The 23,720-nt window shown below is 45.8% G+C and overlaps 1 protein-coding gene across 2 annotated transcripts; it reads left to right on the forward strand.

The window, feature by feature from the left end:
- The first annotated feature begins 3,826 nt into the window (after positions 1-3,826).
- RPN2 (ribophorin II) lies at positions 3,827-22,368 on the forward strand. 2 transcript variants are annotated; one of them, XM_065645857.1, is made up of 18 exons: positions 3,827-3,851; positions 3,952-4,154; positions 4,726-4,821; positions 5,519-5,694; positions 6,557-6,632; positions 7,020-7,154; positions 9,237-9,413; positions 9,814-9,932; positions 10,350-10,455; positions 12,806-12,897; positions 13,679-13,793; positions 14,453-14,647; positions 15,168-15,254; positions 15,816-15,911; positions 16,971-17,046; positions 17,900-18,029; positions 19,844-19,929; positions 22,006-22,368. In XM_065645857.1, the coding sequence occupies exons 1-17, from the start codon at positions 3,839-3,841 to the stop codon at positions 19,893-19,895; spliced, it is 1,944 nt and encodes a 647-aa protein (XP_065501929.1). In that variant the 5' UTR covers positions 3,827-3,838; the 3' UTR covers positions 19,896-19,929; positions 22,006-22,368. The 2 variants fall into 2 exon arrangements, with proteins under 2 accessions (XP_065501929.1, XP_065501930.1); XM_065645858.1 differs by lacking the exon at positions 19,844-19,929.
- The last annotated feature ends 1,352 nt before the right edge of the window (positions 22,369-23,720 follow it).

Genomic DNA, 23,720 nt, shown 5'->3' on the forward strand with positions numbered 1-23,720 from the left:
GACCTTGTGCAACCCATGCTGCAGGTGTTGGGGGGCAATAGGGGGGTGAGACCTGCAGTCCCCTCTGTAAATTCACCCCATTCCTTCCCTGCCTGCACCTGCACATGCAAGGGACCTGCAAGGGTCTCACGGGGGAGGAGAAGGAGCTGTGCCCCAGCTTCCTGCTCCTCCCAGAGCCTCCCTCCATCCTCCATCTTCTATCAGCTTGCCCAGAGAGGCGGTGGATGCCCCATCCCTGGAGACATCCTGGGCCAGGCTGGACAGGGCTCTGACCAACCTGAGCTGGGTGAAGATGTCCCTGCCCATGGCAGGGGTTGGGCTGGATGAGCTTTGAAGGTCCTTTCCAGCCCAAACCATTCTATGATCTTCCACGCTCCCTGCTCCAAGTCCCTTTGCAGCAGGTGGGGCAGCAGAGGAGAGCTCTGCCCTGGGGCATGCACAGACCTCCCACTGCCCTGCACCCCATGGAGGAGTTCTGGCCCCTCTCCCGCAGCTGGCAGATTATTTCACACCTCCCTATCCCCCTGTCCTTGTCAGCATCACTAACCGAAGCTCAAATAGAGATGGGCAAAACATCCTGCAGCTGGAGAGCTGCACCACGAGGCCAAGCCCTGCCCTGGGCAGCGAGTGCTGCTGCCGCGCAAAGGTCCCAGCAAGGACCAGCCAAAGACTCTGCCTGGGACAACAGCTCATGAACTCGTTTATAATGAGGGATTGCAGCTCTTGATGGGCTACAGGTCAAACGCAGTTATTAGAACTTAGTAAATGTGGTTTTAACAACCATCTGGCACTTATTTTATATGCAATAACCATCCCATTACATCGAAATAAAATCCACATTTAAGGCACTTAATTGCACAAGTGGCCTTTAGCTTTTTCTCTCTCATCTCATAAAAAACAATCCTTCCCATTTCCATCTGTCACAGCAGAAGAGCTCGGCTGCAGGTCTCCAGCCTCCTCTCGAGGATGGGCTGGTGCATGTGGATGTCCCAGCCCCAGAGGAAGGCACCGGAGCTGGCCCTGGGGACCACGGGGAGCCTTCCCCCAGGGCAGTGGTGGGTCAGCCACTCCGCAGCCTCTCGGACGGGTCCCCAGCATCCCTGGGGATTGCACAGTCATCTCCTGACATGGGCTAGAGCAAGGTCACAGACTCATCTGATAGCTTGAACAGAAAAGAAATGCCATCTCACATGGGATTTTGAGAAATATTTTAGTAAGGCTTTGCTCCAGCCCGGGGCAAAAAACTCTTTCCTTCACCCCAGTTTCTCTCCCAGAAGGGCAATGGGATGGGAAATGCTATCGCAGCTGGCCAAAATGTGTCCTTTGGTTACTGCAAAATGTTAGGTGATGCAACTTCAACTCAGCAAAACAAAAGCCCTTTCTGGGACAGAATATCAAAATCAGACGTTCTGATGCGGAACATTTTTCCCTTCCCCCAGGGAAGCTACAGCAACAGGATTTTGCAACACACTTCAGAGGAGCTACATCTCCCAAGGGAAAATGGGAGCAGAGTAACTCGGTGCCATGGGGTATCCTCAGCGTGGGAGATGCTCGTGGCACAGATGGTGCCTGTATCCTCATCCCATCAAGCCCATCCACGGTGGATGGTGCCTGTATCCTCATACAGGTACCCACCTGGGCCATGAGCATCTCCCACGTTGAAGTGGTCAAACACATTCAGGCTCAGTAATTGGGGGATTTAGATAAGATTGGTGGTTTGGCACTGATGGGCAGCACATCTCAGCTGGGCTTTATAAAGCCACCAGCAAAGCCATCCCAACCCCACCTCAGTGTCCCCTAAAAAGCAGCCAACATCACGTCATGGCTCCGGCACAGCAGGAGAAGCAGGGGTGGCCAGGCGGAGCAGGGAGCAGGCTGCCTTCTCAGCGGCTTTCCACATCAAGCAGCTCCCCGGCTCCCTGCTTTCCCCCAGCAAGGCCAAGAGCCTTGTCCTCATCACACAAAATGCCCCAAAAGCCAGGAGAGCAGAGGCGGGACAGCGTGTGAGCCGGAGCTGCACCAGCTTCAAGGGATCTTCCCCGGAAAACAAAAAGCACAAGTTCCCAGTGCCCTCTGCAGGAGGAAGCACAGCCCTTTTCCCCAAATTTTGGGGCCTTCCAGGAGGGCAGCAAGCAGCGGGACGGGACGGGTGTCTGTCACACACGGGTTGCTGGGTCCCCTGTGTGACAGCCGAGCGTGGGACGGGGACATGGAGGCACACCTGCCCGTCCCCAGGGGCTCACAGGGAACAAAGCCATTTTGCAGATCAATGTGTGCATTGGTTCGCTGCAGGAGCTTGGGGTTCCCGATGGTGTGGCCGTGGCCATTCCCAAGAGTCACCTGAAATTATCAACACAGGGCAAATAGACGGTGCGAGCTATACACCTGGGGAAATCCTGCTTAGTTAACTGAGAGGTTTGTCTTCTGCACAGCAGAGCTGGGCCTTAACATTACATTTGGTTTTTTGTCTCTTTTTAAATTTGGTATTTAGAGAAAAAGAAGGGGGAAAATGGAGAAATGGAAGATAAAGCTTCCCTAAACCAGGGATCACGGAAACGATCCCTTAAACCTCACTCGCCTCCACTGAGGAATCGGAGTTGCACAGATTTACTGGTTCACTTGCAAACACCCTTCCTGAAGCGTCGCTGCTGCCCGGGGAGCTCCCTCCTCATCACGAACCCTGTGCCAGGAACGAGGGCACTGCTCCCAGGGTCTCGCCAATGCAGCTCATGAGAAATACCCACTCCGGGCTGCCAGAGGTCAGCCATCCCCCAGGGGACGCATGCAGTGGGGTGCTGCCCTTTCTGCCCCTGCTTTGCTGCTTTTTGGCCAGCAGCAGCCAAGGAGCAGGTGGCTTTGCCAGAAGCTGACTGTGGCAGTCAGCTGTAATTAAGAGCAGGAGGTTATTGTGGGGGGTGACAGGAGAGGCTGACACCCACTGCCTGTCACTCAGGGGTGGCAGAGGTAACCGCATCCCGAGTGGATTAGCAGCCCCACAGTGGCTGGTGGCTGTTCTGTTGAGTCCCAGTGAGTTTGGGGGGTTGCTGGTGCCCCAGCAGACCACTGCCTGGCTCAGGTGCGTAAGCACCTTCCCACCCCACCGCAGGGATGATGCTGAGACGCCAGGAGCTGGTGAGATAGCAGGGAAATGGTGCACCGGGGGTCTGAGGTCAGCAGCGTGGGGAGCTCCCAAAGGCATGGGCTGGCACGGTGTGACACAGCCCTGCACGGTGTGACACAGCCCTACATGGCATGAGGCCCATGGCACAGCAGGTACAGCATGGCAGGGAATGCTGCAGCATGGCAGGACATCACATGGCACGCCATTGCGTGGCACAGAACAGCAACACACGATATGGTGCGACTCAGCACTCCATGGAGTGCCACAGCTTGGCATGGCAGTATATGGCGTGATATGTCACGACATGGCATGGCACGACCATATACATAGCATTCCGCGCGCCTTTCCGTCGCGTCCCCTTTAAGGCGCCGTGGCGCGCCAAGCGCCGCTGGAGGCTCGGCCAATCAGCGCAACCCACATCTCCGCCAGGGGCCGCCCCCGCCCGCCGCCGGAAGGCCCGTACCACTCCCGCCGACCAGGGGAGCCGCCTCCGTCTCCTCCAGGGCGCCCCCACCGCCGCTCGGCTCTCTACGCCTCCCCACCTGGCCCCTGCTCTCCGTTCTTCTCATAGCTCCTGCGGCGTCCGCAGCAGCGGGAGCCTGTTGGGTCGGTGCCCCCTCGCAAACGACGCCGTCCCTCCCGCCCTCCCCCTTGGCGCGGTGGTACCGGCCGGGGCGGGGCGCAGGGCGGAAGCGGAGCCGTGGCGCAGGCGGCATCATGGCGGCGCCGGGTGAGGCGCGGGCTCGCGGCGGGCAGGGGGCCGGGGGAGAGCGGGGCGGCCCTCGGGGCGGCGGGAAGGGCCGCGGGGTAACGCGCTTGTCTCTCCGCAGGCCTGCGGCTGCGCCTGGCGGCGGCCCTCGGCCTCCTGCTCCTCCTCGCCGGCGCCCGGGCCCTGGCCCCCAGCCACCGCCTCACCGCCCGCGACCTGACCCGGCTGAGGGCGGCGCTGGAGCGGCCCTTCACCGACCTGCAGGCCGCCTTCTACTCCATCGTGGGCCTCAGCAGCCTGGGGGTGCGGGTGGCGGACGAAAAGGTGAGCGGTGGAGGGCCCGGCGGGGCCGCCGGTCGCTGCGCGGCACGAGGGCGCGTTGCTGGGCCGGAGGCCGGTAGGGGCAGCACAGCGGGGGAGGGTGGGGCAAAATGAGTTTTCTTTCGGTGTGCTTTGAAATTCTGTGTTCTGCATCCGTTAGTGATTGTGGGTGATACACAGCTGGGAAGGAAGCTCGCCCACAGAATTTCTGCTCATCTGTTCTCTGTCCTGGGAAATTTTTCGCTACTAAATATACACGTGGTGCTTTTATTTTGATAGGTTTTATAACTGTACTCAATTTAAATTTGAATTCTGGTTGCAGTTGAGTTTATGTGAAAAATCACTCAACTCTTTTAGCAGGAAACACCTTGGTTTCTGTGCAGCACTTAGCAGAGTAGGATCTGAGGGGTCCTAGGCTGTGCTGCATCGCAAATATTACTGGGGCTTTCACTTGTCTTTTTACAAGATAAAAATGCACAGCAGTATATACGAAACTGTCTTGGAGTTTCATGTAAATCTCCTCGGTGGCTTCAGTCAAGACCATTGCCATAAGTTAACTTCTCTTTCTTCACAGGCTGCATGCAGTTTCATCAAATCTCATGTGGACTCCAGCAGCGTGGATTCCCTCTTCTATGCGGCGCAGTCCATCCGGCTCCTGTCCGGCTGCGAGGTGAGTTTGGAGCCCTGAGCTCTGAAGGTAGATGGTAGCAAGGAAATATTCACCTCAACCTTTTCTTGGTTTTGTTTTACGTATAACTTTTACTTTCTTGTAGTGGGTTATACTCTGTTGTGGCTTAGGTAAATCACTTATGAAGTGTCCAGGAGTACTCTATACAAGGTAAAGTGTGAAGATATAAAGCAAGTGTTCGATCCAGAGTAATTCTGAGGGAATGTTTCTTGATTAAACATTGGTGGCTAAGAAAAACGAAGCCAGCACATTTTACTAGATTTCATAGCAGCTGTGTCAGTTAAAAACTCTTCAGGTGGATGATAAACTATTTGGCTGTGGTCCCCGTGTTGAAACGCTGCAGGGATGCACACACAGCCCACCCTCGCTGAATCGTGGGTGCGTTGTCCAAGCCCCATTTGTCATCAGCACCACCAGCTGCTGCACAATGATGTGATTCCAGATGAAAAGTAGTAGCAGGTTACTGGGATAAATCTGAATTAAGGATTATCCTGACTGACTGATAGTTTACAGCAAAACTTGGAGATTTAACTAGTTAAACTAAGAGGTAATGAGTAGTAAAAGGGCTTTTTCCTAAAAGGTTATAGTAGTTCACCAATCTGGTGTGTTGCTGCAGGAAGAACCGGAAGACCTTATTTTTTCAAGTGTGAATCAGTGTGTTTTCTGTGTTCTTCCCCAGGTCACCATTTCAAATGAGACCAGGGAGCTGCTGCTTGCGGCTGTCAGTGAGGATTCCTCTGTCACCCAGATCTTCCACGCCGTCGGGGCCCTGAGTGGCTTTGGCCTCCCTTTAGCATCTCAGGAAGCACTGAGTGCTCTCACTGCTCGGCTTAGCAAAGAAGAAAGTGTGTTGGCGTAAGTCTTTCAGATGGAAATGATTCACGGTTGCATGTTTATCCTCTAGGCAGTCGAATTTCGGTGTAAAGAATATTATAACACTTAATTTTTGTAATATAAATGTAGTAGAGTAGGTGCTGTGTTTTCCTTTGACGTATTTGTCCCGTTCATTATTGTCCCTCTGGGGAATGAAAAATACAGTTTTGGGCTATTTTCTGTGTGATTTTGCAAATGAGCTTATGTATTCAGTTTATTTCAAGAATAACAGCCAGTAAAGAGGATGCGTCCCAAAGAAGCCTCCTCTTTTAAAAGGTTTCACAACATATTTTTGGCTTTAAACCCAGCTATGGATCCGTGTCATTTACGATTGCAATAGACTTGATGTTCTTCCTCAGCCCTGTTTGGAGGTTGGGATGCCTCTACTGTGAGGTGGAAAAAAATGTGCCAGTAAGCAGAAGGAATCTTGGCATTTATCGCCAAAGAATTAAATAATTTTAATGTGAAAGGAGAGAAGAGATCTCCTTAAAAACTAGGGAAGAAAGGGAAACTTCAAAACTTTCTTTAATGATGAAAAAAATGGATTCCTGAAAGCCTCGGTAGCAAGTCTGGGGATCTGTGCTGTGCAGGGATCAAAGTTTGGTTTCTTCTCTGCCTTTTGAATCTGTGAGTTTATTGCAGTGCTGATGTAGCTAGAGTGGCATTCCCTAATGAATTCTAAATTTCCACTAAATCATTTCAGATTTGAGTCAACTGAATGCAGTAACAGCTGTTTTACACTTCATTCAGAATAGAAGCTGTCATTGCTTTTATTTGAATGATGTTTGGCTTTTAAGGAAGGAAAAATTATAAAATTGTTTGGTTTTGTTTGTTCTTGTTTAAGAACCATCCAGGCTTTGGAGACGGCATCTTACTTGTCCCAGCAGGCAGATCTAAGTGGCATTGTTGAGGAGATAGAGGTAGGAACACACTATGCTCTCTAATTATTCAGGAATTTGTTAGACCTCTATAGTACTAAAAGATGTATTAATGTGAAACGCAAAAGGAAAAACCAACCTGGCTAATTCCTTTTCTGCATAGTGTGGGTTGGTTTGCCTCTTCCTTTCAAGCAGATGTTTCTTCTGGACTTTCATGTGTTTCACAGTGGACTGAGACACAAAGTCATGACTTCTAAATATAATTAAATCCACTAAAGACTGAAGGTTTCTTTTTCTTCCTGTTTCTGAATAACTACTGCAAAATACTTCAGCGATCCCACACAGATACTCTTGATTACAGGCCTAAGAGAATTAACTTCTGTGGATCTACTAGAATGCAATTTAAATGCTAACAACTCTTTCTGTCAGGATCTTGTTGCTCGCCTGGATGATTTGGGTGGAGTTTACCTGCAGTTTGAAGAAGGAATTGAGACTACTGCACTGTTTGTTGCCGCTGCCTATAAGCTGTCAGACCATGTGGGAATGGAACCAGCAATGAAGGAGGTCTGTACATGTATTTTCCTCCCTTGCAACCCATAGCTCACAAAAAGGATCTGCCTGGTCCCTGTTATGCAGTGCAAGAGGCCAGTACAACCAATTAGAGTTTGTACTGGAAAAAATAATGAGCATGCATTGAAAAACAACAGCTTGGAGGGAATGCTAAGTAGCAGAACGCAGGAGGAAATTCTACCTTCAGGATCACAAGCTGAATTTGATTTGGTTTTTGACTTTTTCAAATGTACAGAAGGAAATTGCAAGTGAGGCCTTGGGTGTTTTTGTTTATTGAGACAAGCTGTTGAAAAGAATCCCTCTTGTTTCAGAGTTTGGCCTGGTATTTGGCACTTGTCTAGCACTTTCCAGCATTTCAAAGTGTTTTGCAAATGTTATTTACCTGTGAGGAAATGCAGGCACCCTAGTTCAGGGTGCCCAAAAGGGAGACAACATTAGTACCATGCACCTACAGCAACCCAGGTGCAAAAACTTGTTTAAAATGAAAGACTGTTGGAAATTCCTTTTGAGCTTGATTAAGCTAGAAACCATTTCTGCAAGCTGTCCATTAGGTATTTTTTTTCCACCACAAGTTAGCTGAGTTAAATGTACTTTTGATTGAGAATGGCAGCTCCCTAAAGCACCAGCCGAAGTGGCGGGGTTGAGACAGAAGCCAGTGTAAGACGTCTGACTTCACTCCTGGCGCTCTTCCATGCTGCTGCCAAACAGACTAATGCAAAGTAATTTCAGTGTCACTTTTGAGGTGGTGATTCTGCTGCACACAATTCGAACTGTCAGGGTCCAAATGATGCTTAAAAAAAAAAAGAAAAAAGACCAATTAAGGAAAATTGTTTGGTGGTGTTTCAGAATTGTGCTGTCAGAAGTGCTGTTGTTGGGGGCTTAAAGCTTTATCTCTTGTGAATGGTGAGAGAGCCTACAGAATGCCACAGAACTCTCTTTAAAAATTAACATGGTATTTGAAATAATAGCTCCCTTCTCTTTTTTTCTCATAATTTAAATGAAAGTGTCAGTTGCTGATTAAGGTCTGGAGCTATGTCCTGCCTTCCATATAAATGAAAAACTCTCCAGGATTTGCACTATGCAGGAGTTCTGTAATATCTGTCTGGATGCTTTCTCCAGTTACGCATGTTGGTGCTCGTTAATACAAGTAGGAGGGTGAAAGTTTGAGATGCAGTGAACTTCCTTTAAAAGCGTTTTTTGTCTGTAGGTTACTAAATTGCATGTCTGTTGCTTTATTTGGGGTTGTCTTTGATTATTCTCATTTCTGATTAGAATTTAGCCCACAATCCTTTGCTTGGCTCAAAGTGCAGGTAACCAAACCCTCTGCTTTCCAGACTAACAGGGAGGAATGGAAGAATCTGAGTAATATGGCATCTGCTGCGGAGTGTGGCTCAGATACACCAACCCTACCAAATCAGACTGCCAAACCAGCTTGGAGACTTTGTCTCACTCCCACTTTGGAGAGAACAAATTGGTTTTGGCACATCCCAGAGCCCAAGCTGGCTCTGTGCTCCTGGTGGTACTGCTGTAAAGCTAATCCTCTTAGCTCCAGGACACTGCTGAGCCTAAGGAGATAAGCCTGCATGGGCTTAGGCTGGCTCTTTCCAGAGCCAGTAGGGTGCTTTGCATCACCGCTCCGTGGCCTTCCCAGCTCAGCAGGTAGCCAGGACATCCAGCCTCATCCTTCTCCGCTGCGTGAAGACAATTGTACAGCTCCTGGAGCCAAGTTGTCTTTTTGCAGCTGCAGGCAGACTGGATGGTGGAGCTGACGGCATCTTCCATTCTGAAACGCGTAGCTTGAAGGGGTGGATCCAAATTCTGGTTTTGCAAGTTTTCAGCACAATTATAGCAGTTGTGGTTGGAACCTCCCAGCCAAGAATAAGAATGCTAATGTGACATGCAAAAGGTATTATAGCTAATTTTGGGTTACCTCATAACTTGAGTAGTTTTTAAAGCAAACGGGAAGTTAAACAGTTTTTATGAATGATGTTTTCATTAATAACGTTATACTGAGCCAGTTTGCAATGTTGTGGTAAGCTGCTGGTCATTGCATGTGATTTGCTTTTCCTCTTTCAGGATCAAATTATCCAGTTGATGAATGCCATTTTTAGCAAGAAAAACTTTGAGACGCTCTCGGAGGCCTTCAGCGTTGCTTGTGCTGCAGGTTCTTTATCCCAGAACCGCTACCACTTGCCTGTCATTATTGTCCCTGATGGGCCTGCGGCTGTGTCCCACCATCAGCCCATACTCAAGGTGAGTCCTTAGCCACAAATCTTAACTCATCTCTTGGCTCCATCTTTAGAGCTGTAGGTCGGAGCCGACTGTGTAAGGTCATGTATTTTGTTTTTAGCTCCAGGACTCAGTTTCCAGTAGATCAGGGGTCTTAGTGCTTTTATGAAGGGTTTTTTAAGAACTTCTGCTTACCCAGGGCTTACCAGCTGCTACCTTGAGAAGGGTCTGTGTGGAAGTCCGCTCTGCTGATTGCATACTTCAGCTTTCCCGGTTATGTACGTTAGAAAGAACTGAGTCAATCTGGGATGCCGGGCAGGGGAGAATTCTGGGTGCATAACGCAGAGGAGTAGTGAGTCATCTGTGCTCCCGCATTCCTTCTGAGACAGTGGCTTTCACAGAAATTATTGTTTTTCTCTTGTAGCTACAAGTGACCGATGTTATGTCCCAGCCACTGACTCAAGCTTTTGTAAGGCTCGACTACGCCAAGTCTGCATCTAGCAAAGCCACTGTTCTGCAACAGACAGCATTTACTCTGTCAGGGTAAGAATGTAATCTTAATTTTACCATCTGTAAGGCAAACAGCTGTTATTTAAACAGTGTTGGGCTTATTTTCCTTATGTGTTCTTCCACCAGGGAAACGTTTGTATGATGGAAAACTCAAAATGCTGTAGTTGCGTTTTGTTGGTAACAGGTGACTGAGTGCCTTTGATAGTGATGGTGAATTTCTGTTGCTTTTTCTTTTGATCAGGAGTGGGTAATTGCAATGTTCTGACTTCAGAGGCACTTTGAAGAATTCTTTTCCTGCTGCACTTAGCCATGTTAGTTTTGTGCTGCGTTTGTCTGTTTGCCTGCTTAATCTAAAGTAATTGGACCCTTCTTGGTAGGAAGATGTTACCTATTTGTAGGCTGCTGTTAGAGTCCTAGAGGATACTTACACCTTGCTTTTTTTTCTTACAGAGATGTCTTTGAGCTGAACTTCATGAACGTGAAACCTGCTAGTGGTTATTATGACTTCTCTATCAGTGTCGATGGAGATAAGCGCTTTATTGCTAACAAAGTTGAGGTGGGTATGCATTCTGGTGGCATTTTATTTCTGTGTATATTCACTCAAACAGCTTTTTATCTGTTAAGGATGTTGCCAGTTGCATGGCATTTTTATCACATGTTTTTCTGCAATACATTGAATTTTGACTCAGGATTATGACCACTAACCAGATTAATATACGATCAAAAGAGATTTGTGTAAACTTCAGAACTTATCGCTTAAATATTTGCTGATCTGACATCATATGAACAAAGGCTAACAAAGGGAAGTGTTCATATAGCAGCCCAAAGTAGCTATGCAGAAATGATTACTAAGAACATTAGTTCTTCAGAGTATTCAAGATTTGAGTCTGTAGATCTCAAGGCTTGGCTAGGAGGTGGTTGCCTGATGTATGGAAGCTGAGCATTTGTTGTTGTCTGTTTATATAAGTTCTAGAGCGCTACGAAAGAGTCAAAGGCGTCTTTTGGCATCTCCTAACTGTATATGATGATGCTTTTGTAGTGTGGAAAGTGACAAAAGCAAATGAAGTCTTCATTTCATATATACATACCCCCTTTTTAGGTGGCAAAAGCTGTTAGTACCACACCTTTCTGAAGAAGGGCTTTATGTCAACACTCAGTTTTATTTTCCTCAAGTTTGTTACAGTGAGAAGAATGTGACCTCTGTGACTATTCATGTAGTCACCCCAGTGTCAACAGCTGAGAATACTTTTCTCTGGTGATGCCTATTCCCAGGGTTAGTTTTTGCCCGCAATCGCCTATTTAAGATTGGCTTTTGGAGCCTTCCAACATAGTCAGCTTGGAGTGGATGAAGACACAACTGCCAACCTTTACTCTGCGTATCAAATTGATGTTGTCACTGTAGTAGTAATGGCACTTAGGGGTGTCAGAGGGGGCTTGATTGGTGCTGCTGAAGCTGGCTGCTGGCACACAGAGGTACCGGCAGGAACGCATTAACACTGGGGCGGCTTTGTGTGAACCGCTTCTAATAAGACACATTGTTATGGGGGAGCTGCCTTTTTTTTTTTCCTTACTGCTATTAGCATTAATTGTCCTTAATGCACCGTGGTTTTGACAGTAATGAGCTAAACCGGTGGGTTATTACTCCAGGCAGAGACTACATTTCCTGGCATTAAAATATTTGAGAGATGTTTGTGTACTGTTCAACTGGAGGGGCTGTGTGCAGCAGCTCTGAGTTGCCTTCACGTAACTTTTAAAATGAATATTTCATTAGTCCATCTTCCTTTGCTCCCAGGTTGGAACAAACTAAAGTTGGCCTGAATAGTCTACATGTTAATGGATCCATTTTCAGGGTGATTTCTATCTTAAATTACCCTTTGTGTTGTAAAGGAACTGCTGAGATTGTTTTGTTTGAAGTCTGACCTGAATAGCTTGATTTATGTTTTTACTTTTTTTTTCCCCACAGGTTCTGTGTGAATTATTTTTCAGGGTGAGGGTGTGGGGCTGGCTCACATGAGCAAACCTGTAATAACAAATTGTAGTATACGATGAAAAATATCTTGGCAAGGAAACTTTAATTCTTCAGGGGAGCGTTTGTAAGCTGTGAGAACAAATGTGCTAATTAAAAACTACAGACTGTAGTAACTGCTTACGTTTGAGAGAAGGATTGAAATCGGTCAAAGCCACCAAGGTTTACTGCTCACATGGTCTGTGGTTTGGGACTGGGGCGAGGGCAGGAAACCATTTCTCTGCTCAGGGTTTACACAGCACTTAGCACAAAGGAGAGTGATAAATGGCAGGGCTGTGTTGTCTGCCCTGCACCGAGTGGTAAATGCTGGGACTCCGAAGGAAGGCTTGCTGAACAAAGCGTGAGGCTGCAGGAATGCTGCAGCTTTTGCCTGCTGGTAATAAAGTCAGCAGAAACCTGTTGGGCTTTAGGAGCTGACAGAGGCACAGCTGGTTGCCGTCCAGAGAACTCGCTCATCTCATGTTACTATCCAGGGAGCAGAAGGACATACGTACATGCAGGTTGAAGTTGTATCATGTATGGTGTAATCTTTAATAGCTAGTTTTAAAGGAAAATCAGTTGGATCTGGATAGTTCGACTGTTTCATTAAGAACAGTTCTCCAAAGGGCAGCAAACTCCAACAAGATGAGAAGCTGATGTCTTCAGAACTGGCTGCTTGTGCAGGGGGAAGGGGATGGGTTGGGTTAGTGACAGATGCAGGAGCTTTGCCAGAAGGTAAATTGCTATAGATCCTTCTGTTCAAGTTAGGTTCTGTCTTTGGCTTAGTGTAAAACCCTCTTCGTGGAAGAGAACAGGAGAGCTAAAGCTTCTGTGGTGAGCTTGACTGTAATTAGCATGTGTAGAGTGCTCTTGAGTAATTTTCTGTTGTGTTTTGTTGCAGCTGAAAGTGAAAGTTTCCACGGAAGTTGGGATTACTAATGTAGATCTTTCTACTGTGGATAAAGATCAGAGCATTGCGCCAAAAACAACCAGGTAAAACAACTCTATGTGTGTGATCCTTTAAGGGGCATCTCTGGCTCTAGACTGGAGATCCTGTGAGCTTTAACTGCTTCAGCTAAACCAGAGGAACCTTGTGTAACAGAAGCCAAGCAACCAAAGTTTTCTGTTCCTTGTAGGCACCTCAGCATAGCGAAGCACATTAGGAGTTGTGTTAATGTTTCTAGTGTGCTTGGGCTTCAGTAGAGATGCTCTAAAGCAACATGTACACTGTGTTTAGGGGGATGTGGCTGAATCATTGCCGGGTGTACTTGAACTTAATGTAGCTGGTTTTTAACTGACATCAGTTAAAATGTAATGCGTGGAATTTAGTTTAGGTTGCACAGCCTCTCTGAGGCCCCTCTGTGCGTGTGTGTTGATGCAGCCTTCTGGTGCTGAAGTTTGAGTGTCTGGTTTTTGTGTTCTGCCGCCATCACGCCTTTGGTTGTAGCATGGCCTTGGCTCAATGGAATGTGGGGTGTAGTATTACCAAAACCTCCTTCTGGTGTTCTTTGAACCTTACAACAAGTGCTTTACCTGAGAATGGGCAAGGTATGTAGCTCACAAAAATCCTGCTACAAAATTCCATTAATTTCTTTTTATTAAATTTATGGTGGAAGAGCAAGACATGTTGGTTCACCTGACTTTTTGGTAAAACAGCTCATGTATGCTGAGTAAACTGCAGCCCTGCTTGACAGGCTTGTGTGCCTTGGTTTGTCTGAACGCCAGGCCTGCTCTGGGAAGATTATGTCGGTTCTGTTTGGTTTTTTCCTCCTAGGGTAGCTTACCCAGCCAAAGCCAAGGGCTCGTTCACTGCTGACAGCCATCAGAATTTTGCTTTATCCTTCCAGCTGATAGACGTGAACAGTGGAGCTGAACTCATCCCTCACCAGGTTAGGACAAACTTGTCATTCCTGTGTCACTGCAACGTTTCATCTTGAAGCATCTGAGGTGACAGCTGCTCTTGTAAAGATTTGATAGGTTTAGAGAAGCCTTATGTTTCTGACATGGACGGTGAAAGATCACTGATCTTGGTAGATGGGAAATGGACTCAGTTCATTTGTTTTGGCTGTACATTAAGTGAAGCCTCATCTGGCTCTGGTATTGTGTCTTATTTAACTCAACTAAGTGAGTGCAGGTAGCCTGCACTGTAAAAAGTAGATTTCTGTTTTTCTTAATGTAGATTGTTTCCTGAAAAAGCCCTTGAATGTAGACTTTCTTTAAAATTTTATTTTTTCTCTATAAAAAAGAAAGAAACAAAACAAAAACCACATGCATCCTTGTGTGCCGTTGCATATACCCTGTCCAGTAACATCCAGTATCTTGTCCAGTACCCCAAGTGGGCCACTGGATGGTCTTGGCCCTGTGATAATGTAGTTACTCAAAGACATTGAACTCTGATTTGCGGGGATCTAGACACCCAGGCTCCCAGTTGATACTCATAACTTTTGTTAACGTTGTGCTTTTGGATTTGGGGGTAAACCTCTTATTTCATTGGCATTTGTAAATGCACTGTGAGGTATTCCAGATGTTTTACAAGATTTCCTTTCAGACTTTTGTCCGACTTCACAACCAGAAGACTGGCCAGGAGGTGGTGTTTGTTGCAGAACCAGACAGCAAGAATGTATACAAGTTTGAACTGGATACCTCTGAAAGGAAGACTGAATTTGACTCGGCCTCTGGTACCTACACTCTTTACTTGATAATTGGAGACGCCACTCTGGAAAATCCAATCCTGTGGAATGTGGTATGTAGCTGAAGTGTGGTGATGTAGTTCTGAGATTACTGGCAGTCTAACAGGAGGGCTTGGAACAGCCTTGGAAGAAAAAATGCTCAAATGTCTTTGTTCTTTGTAGTGAAGCAGAATGTGTTTGGCCATTTATGGCCCCTGAGGTTTGCTGTTCATTTGAAGTTTTTAAGTAAGCATCAAAGCAAGACTGAAATGAACATTCATTTCCTCATGTAGTGGAACAGAAACTTCAGAACGTTTATGGGATTGATTGTAATTTCACAGCAAGCTCTTCAAAGTTTAGCCTTTCTGTGCTTGCTGTGCTGGAAATGAGTCCAACTCAGTGATGGGTGAATGGCATCACTGCCTCTGTTTAGAAGAAATTGCTAAATCTGGTGGCTTTTTCTTTAGTTTCCTTTAAAATCATGTTAGTTGTAGATTGACAAATATGGAAATAGGCTACAGTAATGGAATAGGTTTTATAGAACTTAGGATACATTAAGGTCAAACTTCATGAAGCTGCATGATTTCATTTCAGGCTGATGTTGTGATCAAATTCCCAGAAGAGGATGCGCCATCCACCGTCCAGTCCAAGAACCTCTTTGTTCCCAAACCTGAAATCCAGGTACAGTCAAAACCAAAAATTATATGCAGAGATGGGGGGCTAGTCCTACTAGTACTTGTCGTAATTTATTGTTGAAAAGTCATCTCTCATTACAAAAAAATACTGTATAAGTAGTGTAGTTAGAAGAAGACCAGAGCTACTGCTTAATGGAATGAAATGTGTTGCAGTCCTCTGGAGTATGAATAGATAAGCTGTGTGTCCTACCTGTGAGAGAGCAACTGGTGTCACTGAGAAGATTCAGAGACATAAATTTGAGCAGGTGAGCACCACAGAAAGCTCTCTGCTGCTGAAGATTTCTCTTGCATCATTCCAGCTGCCTGTGCTGATGACAAGCTAACAAGTGCTTCTGTGAGTGCCAGGAGAAGTTGATTGTGCAAGAGATCAAATGTGCAGAGACTGGAATACACTTTACTTTACAGACTCAGTCTTTGCTGTAAGAGGAACACTCATCATCCAGAGGAATGTCTGGGACCAGCACCAGGGCTGCAACTGGTCCTCTGGGGAGCCGAGAACCACTCTGTTGGACTATTCCTACTTATGACTTGTTTTTTTAATTTGCAGCACCTCTTCAGGGAACCTGAGAAGAGGCCTTCCACTGTGGTGTCAAACACTTTCACAGCCTTGATTCTCTCCCCCCTGCTTTTGCTGCTCATTCTGGTGAGTGAACTGGGCCACAGAAGAAGAAAATTTTTTCCTGTCCAGTCCAAAGTCACTTAGGGAGGGGTTGGGCAGCTAAAGTTCTTCTTAAAACCTTTGATTTGTTATGACCAGCACAGCATTACTGGAGTTGTAGCTAGCAAATATCAGTTCAGAGCGTTGCTCTGGTATTGACTCTTTCCTAAACTGGGTTTTTTTTTGAGTTTATAGTCAAAACAGAAAAACACTGCTGCCAAGTAGAAGTAGGTAGGGTGAGTTTCTCCAGTGTGGCGCTGCTAGAGATGCTGAATAACAGTGGGCAGATTAAGTTGTAACTAGCATTAGACTTCCACATGAAAAAAAAACGTGATTCTGCATTGCACTTAATATATCCATCACAAAATCTCTTACTTAATCCTATCAGATTGATTCCCTTTTATGGCCATAATTAGTGTTTGTGTGTCTGTAGTTGAAACATTGCTACTCACTGTATCATCAGATCAGCATTTTGAACTTAATGCAATATAAAATATCTGGTTGAGTTAAATTACTCCTTATTTGCAGGATGAAAGTGCTCGCTCATTTGCTTGGCAGTAATTTCCCATTAACTATTCTTACAGCTGACACTTAGTTGTGTCCACTGGTCTCTGGAGTTCACAATATACATGTTGGTGTCACTTCAGTGGAAGATCTCATTGATACTGCTCCTGTTTCCCATCCTTTACACCTTTCTCTTTTGTACTCTAAAAACTGAAGTTGTTTTTATGACCAAACATCTTGTATCTATAGCTGTTCTTTTGCCAAGTGCAAAACTAGAACCTTACCTTTTTTTGTCTTTTTAATTGAAATAAATTTAGCTTGGTAGAAATAGCAATGTTTATTTTTCTGGAAAATGTAGATTTGGAGCAATACCCTCTCATCAGTTTAAGATAGATAATTGAGGAGCTGCCTTTGACCACTCAGAAGCAGCAGAAGCTCAACGGTGCAAAAGCAAACAGCCTTCAAAGATACTGAAGTTTATAATAAAAGCTTGCGTTCACAAGGCCGTTGTAACTCGGGTTTTGTTTCTTTGCCTTTTAGTGGATCAAGATAGGTGCCAACATCTCCAACTTCAGCTTTGCTCCCAGCACCATTGTTTTTCACATGGGACATGCTGGTAAGTGTCAGAGGCTTTTCTGCTTTGACCTCATCACCTGGGAGTTACAGATGAGAGCTCTGGTGGTTAATGGGCTTGTGGTCTATTAACTATAATGACATAATAGCATAACATTTGTTCTCGTGTTTTCATCTGCCTTCCTGCTTTTCATGACTGTTAATATGGCGATAAACCTGTTTTGGCCATCAGTTTGTAACAGCGGTCATTACTGGGCTCCTCTCACACACCATTTATCTGCACTTAATAGAACTTCTTATTTCCAGAGGTCACACTTTCTTTATTGTGTGTTTATCCTTTGTAAGCAGGGAGTTTCTGTGGGGATTGAAACCTGTGGGCCTGCCATCTAGATCTTTTCTTGAAAGCTCCTCTTGTTCTTTGGCTGGACCAATTTTTTTCATCAATTCCATTGTGCCCTTGGTAAAATTTCAAAAACATAGCAGGTTGGGAGAACATTGGATCTGCTGTTTCCCAAATGACAGCGTGTTGATTAATCCAAGTCATTTTCCTTGAAAGCTTTATACAGCCGTAAGCTCCTACAAATGTGCAAAGGTTATATCCTCTGAAATCCAGAGTATTCTCTTCCTTTTAATAGCCCTTAATGCCTATAATATGTCCATAATTCTTCAAGAAGAGGGCGTTGCAAGCTGTCAGGGTCACATTTTTCTCTGATATGGAGACCCAGACGCCTTCTTCCCCTGGCAATAACGTATATTCTTTAGATGTGCCGCTTCAGAGATGAGACAGAAACCAAATGCTTAGGCCTGGCAGTACAACATAACAATTGTTCTGAGGATAACAAATGCTTGGTCTTTGAAATGCAATTTCAGCTGTGGGCCCTGTCTCCTTTTCATAGCAATGTTGGGACTCATGTATGTCTACTGGACTCAGCTCAACATGTTCCAGACTCTGAAGTACTTGGCCATTTTGGGTGGCATCACATTCCTGGCAGGCAACAGGATGCTGGCTCAGAAAGCGGTGAAACGGTAAGCCAGGGATGGCGTGCTGGTGGGAGCTGATTTTAAATTCAGTGGGGAGGAGATCACATTGATGCTGTCGTGTGTCAGTGACCGATACAGAAATGAACGCAGCTTTTGGTTCTTGGATCTTTTGGTTCTTGGTGTGGGGATGGGCTGCTTGGTCCCATTTTCATGCCTGTTTTCAAAATAAGGGATTGAACTGATGAGGGCAACAAGATGCTCTTCCTGAGGTACAGCTGGCTGCTCCCTCAGAGAATGATCCTCATGGCCACTTGCTGAAGTGATCAGGCACACGGAGAAAGTGAAGGGTGAAAGTTTGTACACTTCGACATGGGGAATCCTGCATTTGGCAAGATGCGTTCACTGACAAATTTGTTTTACTACATGATATGTCAAGCTCTTACAGTAAATGCAGAAGAGGCCAAATTCTTCTGCAGCTGTGCTGGTGAGTTAAGGTTTAAGGGGAGCAAGGTGAGGTGGGGGTATCTTACTGCTGTCTTAGCGAAAAGGGAAGCAGATGCTTATTGGAGGTGCACAGCAAGAAGCAAAGGGCAACACATGCAAGCAAAACCAGGGAAAATTCTGGTAAATGTTAGGGATACAACATTGATTTCTGTGCTGATGCTGGACTGATTCTGTACAGTTGTATCTTCTGCCACACAGTGTCTCATGACTGTGCCATGGCTCAGGCAGCCTGCAGGCAGTTTGCTGGCCCAAGCTTCCGATACAGTGCGTTAATTAGAGTTTAAACCATTCCCTCCTTCTTTTTCACTACACAGGGTTTCCATGTGAGACTTAAGTTTTAGCCCTTTTCTACTAATGTAGAGTTTGGCTTTGAAGATTATTTTATTGACCTTTTTTGCCATAAAACCGGTGCTTTTCTTAGTTTCCCTTTTTGAACCACCAGGAGTTATTTATCCTTGCATACCTACTCGCATAGATATCCCTAGGTTCTCAATTTTTTGATTATACCTTATTAAAACCAGGACAAGATCTGGAAAAAGAAAATCCCACAAGAATATAATTTTCAGGGATTTTGTATTGATTTGTTATCTTCAAAACCTCTCCACTTGCATGGCTGTAGCAGGGAGGATGATAATTGACCATTTCCATACCATCCTCCCAGCTTTCTCATCCTTGCTCCCTTGGATGTCCAGCCCTCTCCACTGTGGCACTTTCTCTTGTTAGCATAACAATTCCAACTGGAATTTTGTTGCCAGCAGAGCTATGTAATGTCATTTAATAATGTTTCCTTTTTAATTTAAAGAATAATGATAAAATCATTATTAATTAGAGATCGCCTAAGATACATATTTGGGGAAAAAATATACAATGAAGCTTACTTCTAAGTGTCTTTGCTCAACCAGGGCTTCTGTTAGCGCATAAATGCAGGTGGTTGGTTCCTAATTCAAAAGGCTGCAGGGGGTGTCAGTATGCCCTTTCACTGTGAATGACATGAAGCTGCAACTACAATGGCAGATTTGAAAGTGAAACTTCTGCCGTAGGCTAAAGTTAAACCCTTTGTACATGACTTTAAAGTTCAAAAAGATATCTTTTTGTTAATGTGCTGCTAGCCTGTCTCAGACGGTGAAGTGCAGTGGTAATTAACTGGATTGCACTTTGAGGCAAAGCTGCTGTTCCACTATGGAGACCACTGGTGGGGGTGCGAAGGGGGACGGTATAAACCATCTTTTTACAGAAGTTACCAGAAGGCCTGGTTTTGCTTTTTGCACTTCTGTCACTGGTTCTGGTTCCTGGAGCTGGGCTGCTTTTGTCCTTCCTACCTGCTCTCAACCTTTCTTCCTTTCTCCTTTTGGCAGGATCGCTGCAGAGCAGAGCAGTAGGTTGGCAAAGTATAGAACGCTGCGGTAAAAGGGGGGTTTGCTAGTGACTCCCTCTTCTAGAAGTAAGGGCCTTTTTGGAATTTGCCTTTCTGGGGCCTGCTGCCTGTTTCATTTCACTTCATCACTCGCTCCTTGTACAAAAGATATCTGAGCTGAAGCTGCTTCCTTCCAACGTCGCTTATTGGGCTTTAAATCAGTCCTTGGTTGACCTTGGCTGCAGCAGATTTGCATGTTATCATTACATGTCCTCTGAGACTAAATTGCCTTTATGTGATTTCCTTAATCATCTGAAGTCTGTATGGTAATATGTGCACATGTGAATATGCTGTCTTGAGCACCAAGCAGCTATCAGGTGATGAAATAAACCTAGTTTAAGCAGTATTGTTCCTGTAAATAAATTATTAGTAATGTTTTCTGGAGGATAACGTGATAAAAACAGCTGATATCTGGGCTGTTCCCATCCTGCTGCTGGTATTCCCTATCCCCATCTGCAATATTCTGGTTATTCAGCTGCCAGGCACTCTGACTGCTGAATTAAATCCTCGCCTGGGGTGGCGAGAGCTCTGTGTGCGGCAGAGCCAGGTCAGCACCACCTCATTCAGCTGAGAACAACCTAATCCAGGGCTCGCCCTCTCCTATTAGACTGAGCTGGTCACGATGGCTCAGGCAGCAGCAGCAGCAGCCCCCTCCATCCAACACAATCACCTGGTAGGTCCCCGTTATCACTTCCCAGTGCAAAGCCCTTCGTTTCCTTTCCTCCCGAGCAGGTAAGGTCCCGGTTTGCTGTACCCACAGTGGCGCAGGAGGCAAGACTGCCTGCCGCTCTGCATGCTGCCCCATTCTGAATGTGCTTGTGTGGCTTCATTTCTCCTTCAGTGCACCATTTTATTTTGAGGAAGGGAAAGAGCATCTGGGACAAGTCCTGTGACTGAAATCTCTGTACAGTGTGCCGCCCCGGTACATCTCGCAAGCGTCTGCTTTCTCTCATGTTCATAGCCAGTGCTCCAGGCGCACATAGTGCATTGAACAGAGCTCAGTTTTGCGATGCGAAACAAAGCCAGTGTGGGTGGCTGTGTCGCAGAAACGACGTGCGCTGTGGTATGAGCTCCTGTCTGCAGAGCAGATAGCATGAAGGATGGTTTAATGGAAGTTACCTATGGAGAATTTGGCACCGTGTCCCATAGAAAAGCACCTTGTTCCTACCTTTTCTCTCCCTGGAGTGTTTTGAGGTATTTGAGCACAGAACAAGCTACGACAAGTAACTGGAGAGGAACTGGAGGTGGCTGTCGCTTGTTCTGGTAGCCGAGTGCTGGCTGCACCCTGGCTGTGTTTGCCGGTGCTGTTCTGGTCCCTGGACACTGCTTTTTACCGTAGCTTTTGGCCAGTGGATTTCAGCTTTCAGTGGCCTGTTAACAGATGCCTGACAAGTGTGCTCTCCACAGCTTGCATGTTTTCTGTTTCTCAGCCTGGTATTTTAACTCCTTAATTCCCTGTTAACTGTGAGTAGCCCTGGAAGATCTTGCAAATGACTTACTATCCACAAACCAGAAGTTAGGATTTTGCTGCTGTGTGCAGTCACAAGCATTTTTCCTTATTGCTGGGTTTTCTGATGCCCAGATGTGTCAGCTAAGAGTGTATTAACAGTCCAGCCCTAGACACTGGTAACAAGTGCTGAGCATCCATAGCTGTGCCTGCGTCTGGCATCTTGTAAGGGAAAAGAACCTCAAAAAGATGTGCCCATGTTATTTTACTGCATCTTGGGGACCTAAGGTCTTTTCTTTGTGTTTACATGGACCAACTGAATGCAAGTGGATAGATTGGCCCTGTTTAAACTAGAAGAGCTGTTAAGGTACCTGCAGGCTTTGCGTTCAGCCTGGCTTTTTTTGTCAGTTCTGTATTTTACAATTCATCCCTTTTGCACTAGAAATTAACCTTCAGTTTATCTGACCACTTCCATCCTCGAATTCAGTCCTCCATTCCATTGCAGTACTGGTTTTATCATTTCAATAAGTTTCCTTTGAGCAGCTTATCTGACAAGCTTCCTTTGAGAGAGAATTTAGGGATCTGGGGACACTTTCATTGTGCAAGGAAGTGCTTTGTTCCCTGGAAGAGTTAATTTTTTGGATTTTTCTTTCTAGGACACACTAGTACCAGAAGAATGGAAGAAATGGGGAAAAACAAAGCAAATGCCTTCAGAACAGAGGTGAATAAATAACTGAAAGAGCAGAAGAAGCAAAGCAGTTTTTTTTTTTATACTAAGTCAAAAGGGTGCCAGTAATACTTTTTTAAAAATCTGATTTTCATCGTTGTGTTCATGCTACTTGAGTGCTTTTCATATGAATCCAGAAAATCCTTTCTTCCCTCGATCCTCCCCCCTTTTTCTCCCAGGACATTTGAATTTCCTTCAGGAAAAAAAAGGAAGAAGAAAGCGCAGTTCTGCCTTTCCCCGGGTGCCCTCTCCTCATCCTAAATGATTTGTGAATAAAGAGGAAAGAATGGTCCTCAATTTTGTTTTTTTGGCTGTCTTGGAGGCTGTGATTGGAAGCTGGGCTCACATGAGAATGAAAAGAGCTTTTTTCTGGTGGGTAATTTTGTGTGTGAGTCATTGCTGCGTGAAGCTTCCTGCTCTTTCATGTCCTTTCCCTGTGGGACATGTTTATTGGGGAGAACTTCCCACTCCTGCCTGTCCCTTGTGTGACACTGTCATCTGCATTTCTCTGCTGATGGTGGTTCTCTCTGCCTGCAGGATGGGCTGGGCTGGGGTGCTGGGGGGTGCTGGGGGGCAGGAGGAGCCCTCGGGGCCTGGACTTTGTGAGGAACCTGCTATGGTGCTGGCTGTGTCTGTGCTGGCAGGTTTGGTGGGTCCCTTGAGTGGGTTCACTTTCTTTTCAGCCTCTAGAATGAACCTTTTCACTCCAAATAGGAGTTGGATTGAGGTTATTGTCACTGTTCTATGAAGCAGAATGCCAGGAATCTGCTGGTTTCCCTGTGGCAATGTTTGAGTTACTTGAGCTCTAATTTCTTGATTAATTACCACCTTCAGGACCTCTAAGCAGTGTTGAGGCAGCAAACTTGGGCTTAATTGAAGGACGCACTGATAGTAATAACCAAAGTCCAGAAACTCATGATGAGCAACTTCTACATGGGAAACTGAACAGTTGCTCCCTCCCCTGCATCTTTGTGTTGGCTCCTGTTTGTCCTGTGTCAGTCTGGTTTCTTTAAAGGCCTTTTGGCAAAATAATTTTATCAAATGTCTTTTGGAGATCCAAGAAAATTATATCAACCAGCAAGCATGTGGATAAAGGGTGTGGAGCCAAATCCTCCAAAGAACTTCACATGTGTGAGACATGCCTCTGCTTTATAAAACCTCTCTTGCCTCTTCCCCACTGCAGCCGTTCACACTTAGCTCACCGTTTCTGTTCTTTGTAATAGTTCCGACCCATTTGGTTTGTTCATTGTCACCATTTTAGTGGATGCCGTAGAGGTTTAATGAACTCCTTTGACCTCCTCTGCAGTTCTTCAAAAACCTGATCTCATCCTACACTCAAGTCCTCTGGGACTAAAGGAGTTTTAAGCAAGAAATAGTTAAGCTACTATTTGTAGTAATTTACCCTGGAATTCCTTTTCACCCTGGTGAGTTCTTTTTGAGCCTCCTATTTTGTTACTGCTCACTTCATCAGCTTTGTTTTAGAACTAATTTTTTCTGCTAATGCTTCATGTTAGGACAGTACTTTCCCTGTGCCTGTGGAGCTCTGGCACGTTATCCAAGGAGAGCACAGATGCAAAAAGAAAACCATGGAGTGCTACTGTGATGTATTATCTCTCAGCTGTGTATTGCTATGGATTTTCTACG

Source organism: Caloenas nicobarica, chromosome 15 (assembly GCF_036013445.1).
Source record: "Caloenas nicobarica isolate bCalNic1 chromosome 15, bCalNic1.hap1, whole genome shotgun sequence".
In the NCBI taxonomy this organism is placed as follows: domain Eukaryota; kingdom Metazoa; phylum Chordata; class Aves; order Columbiformes; family Columbidae; genus Caloenas; species Caloenas nicobarica.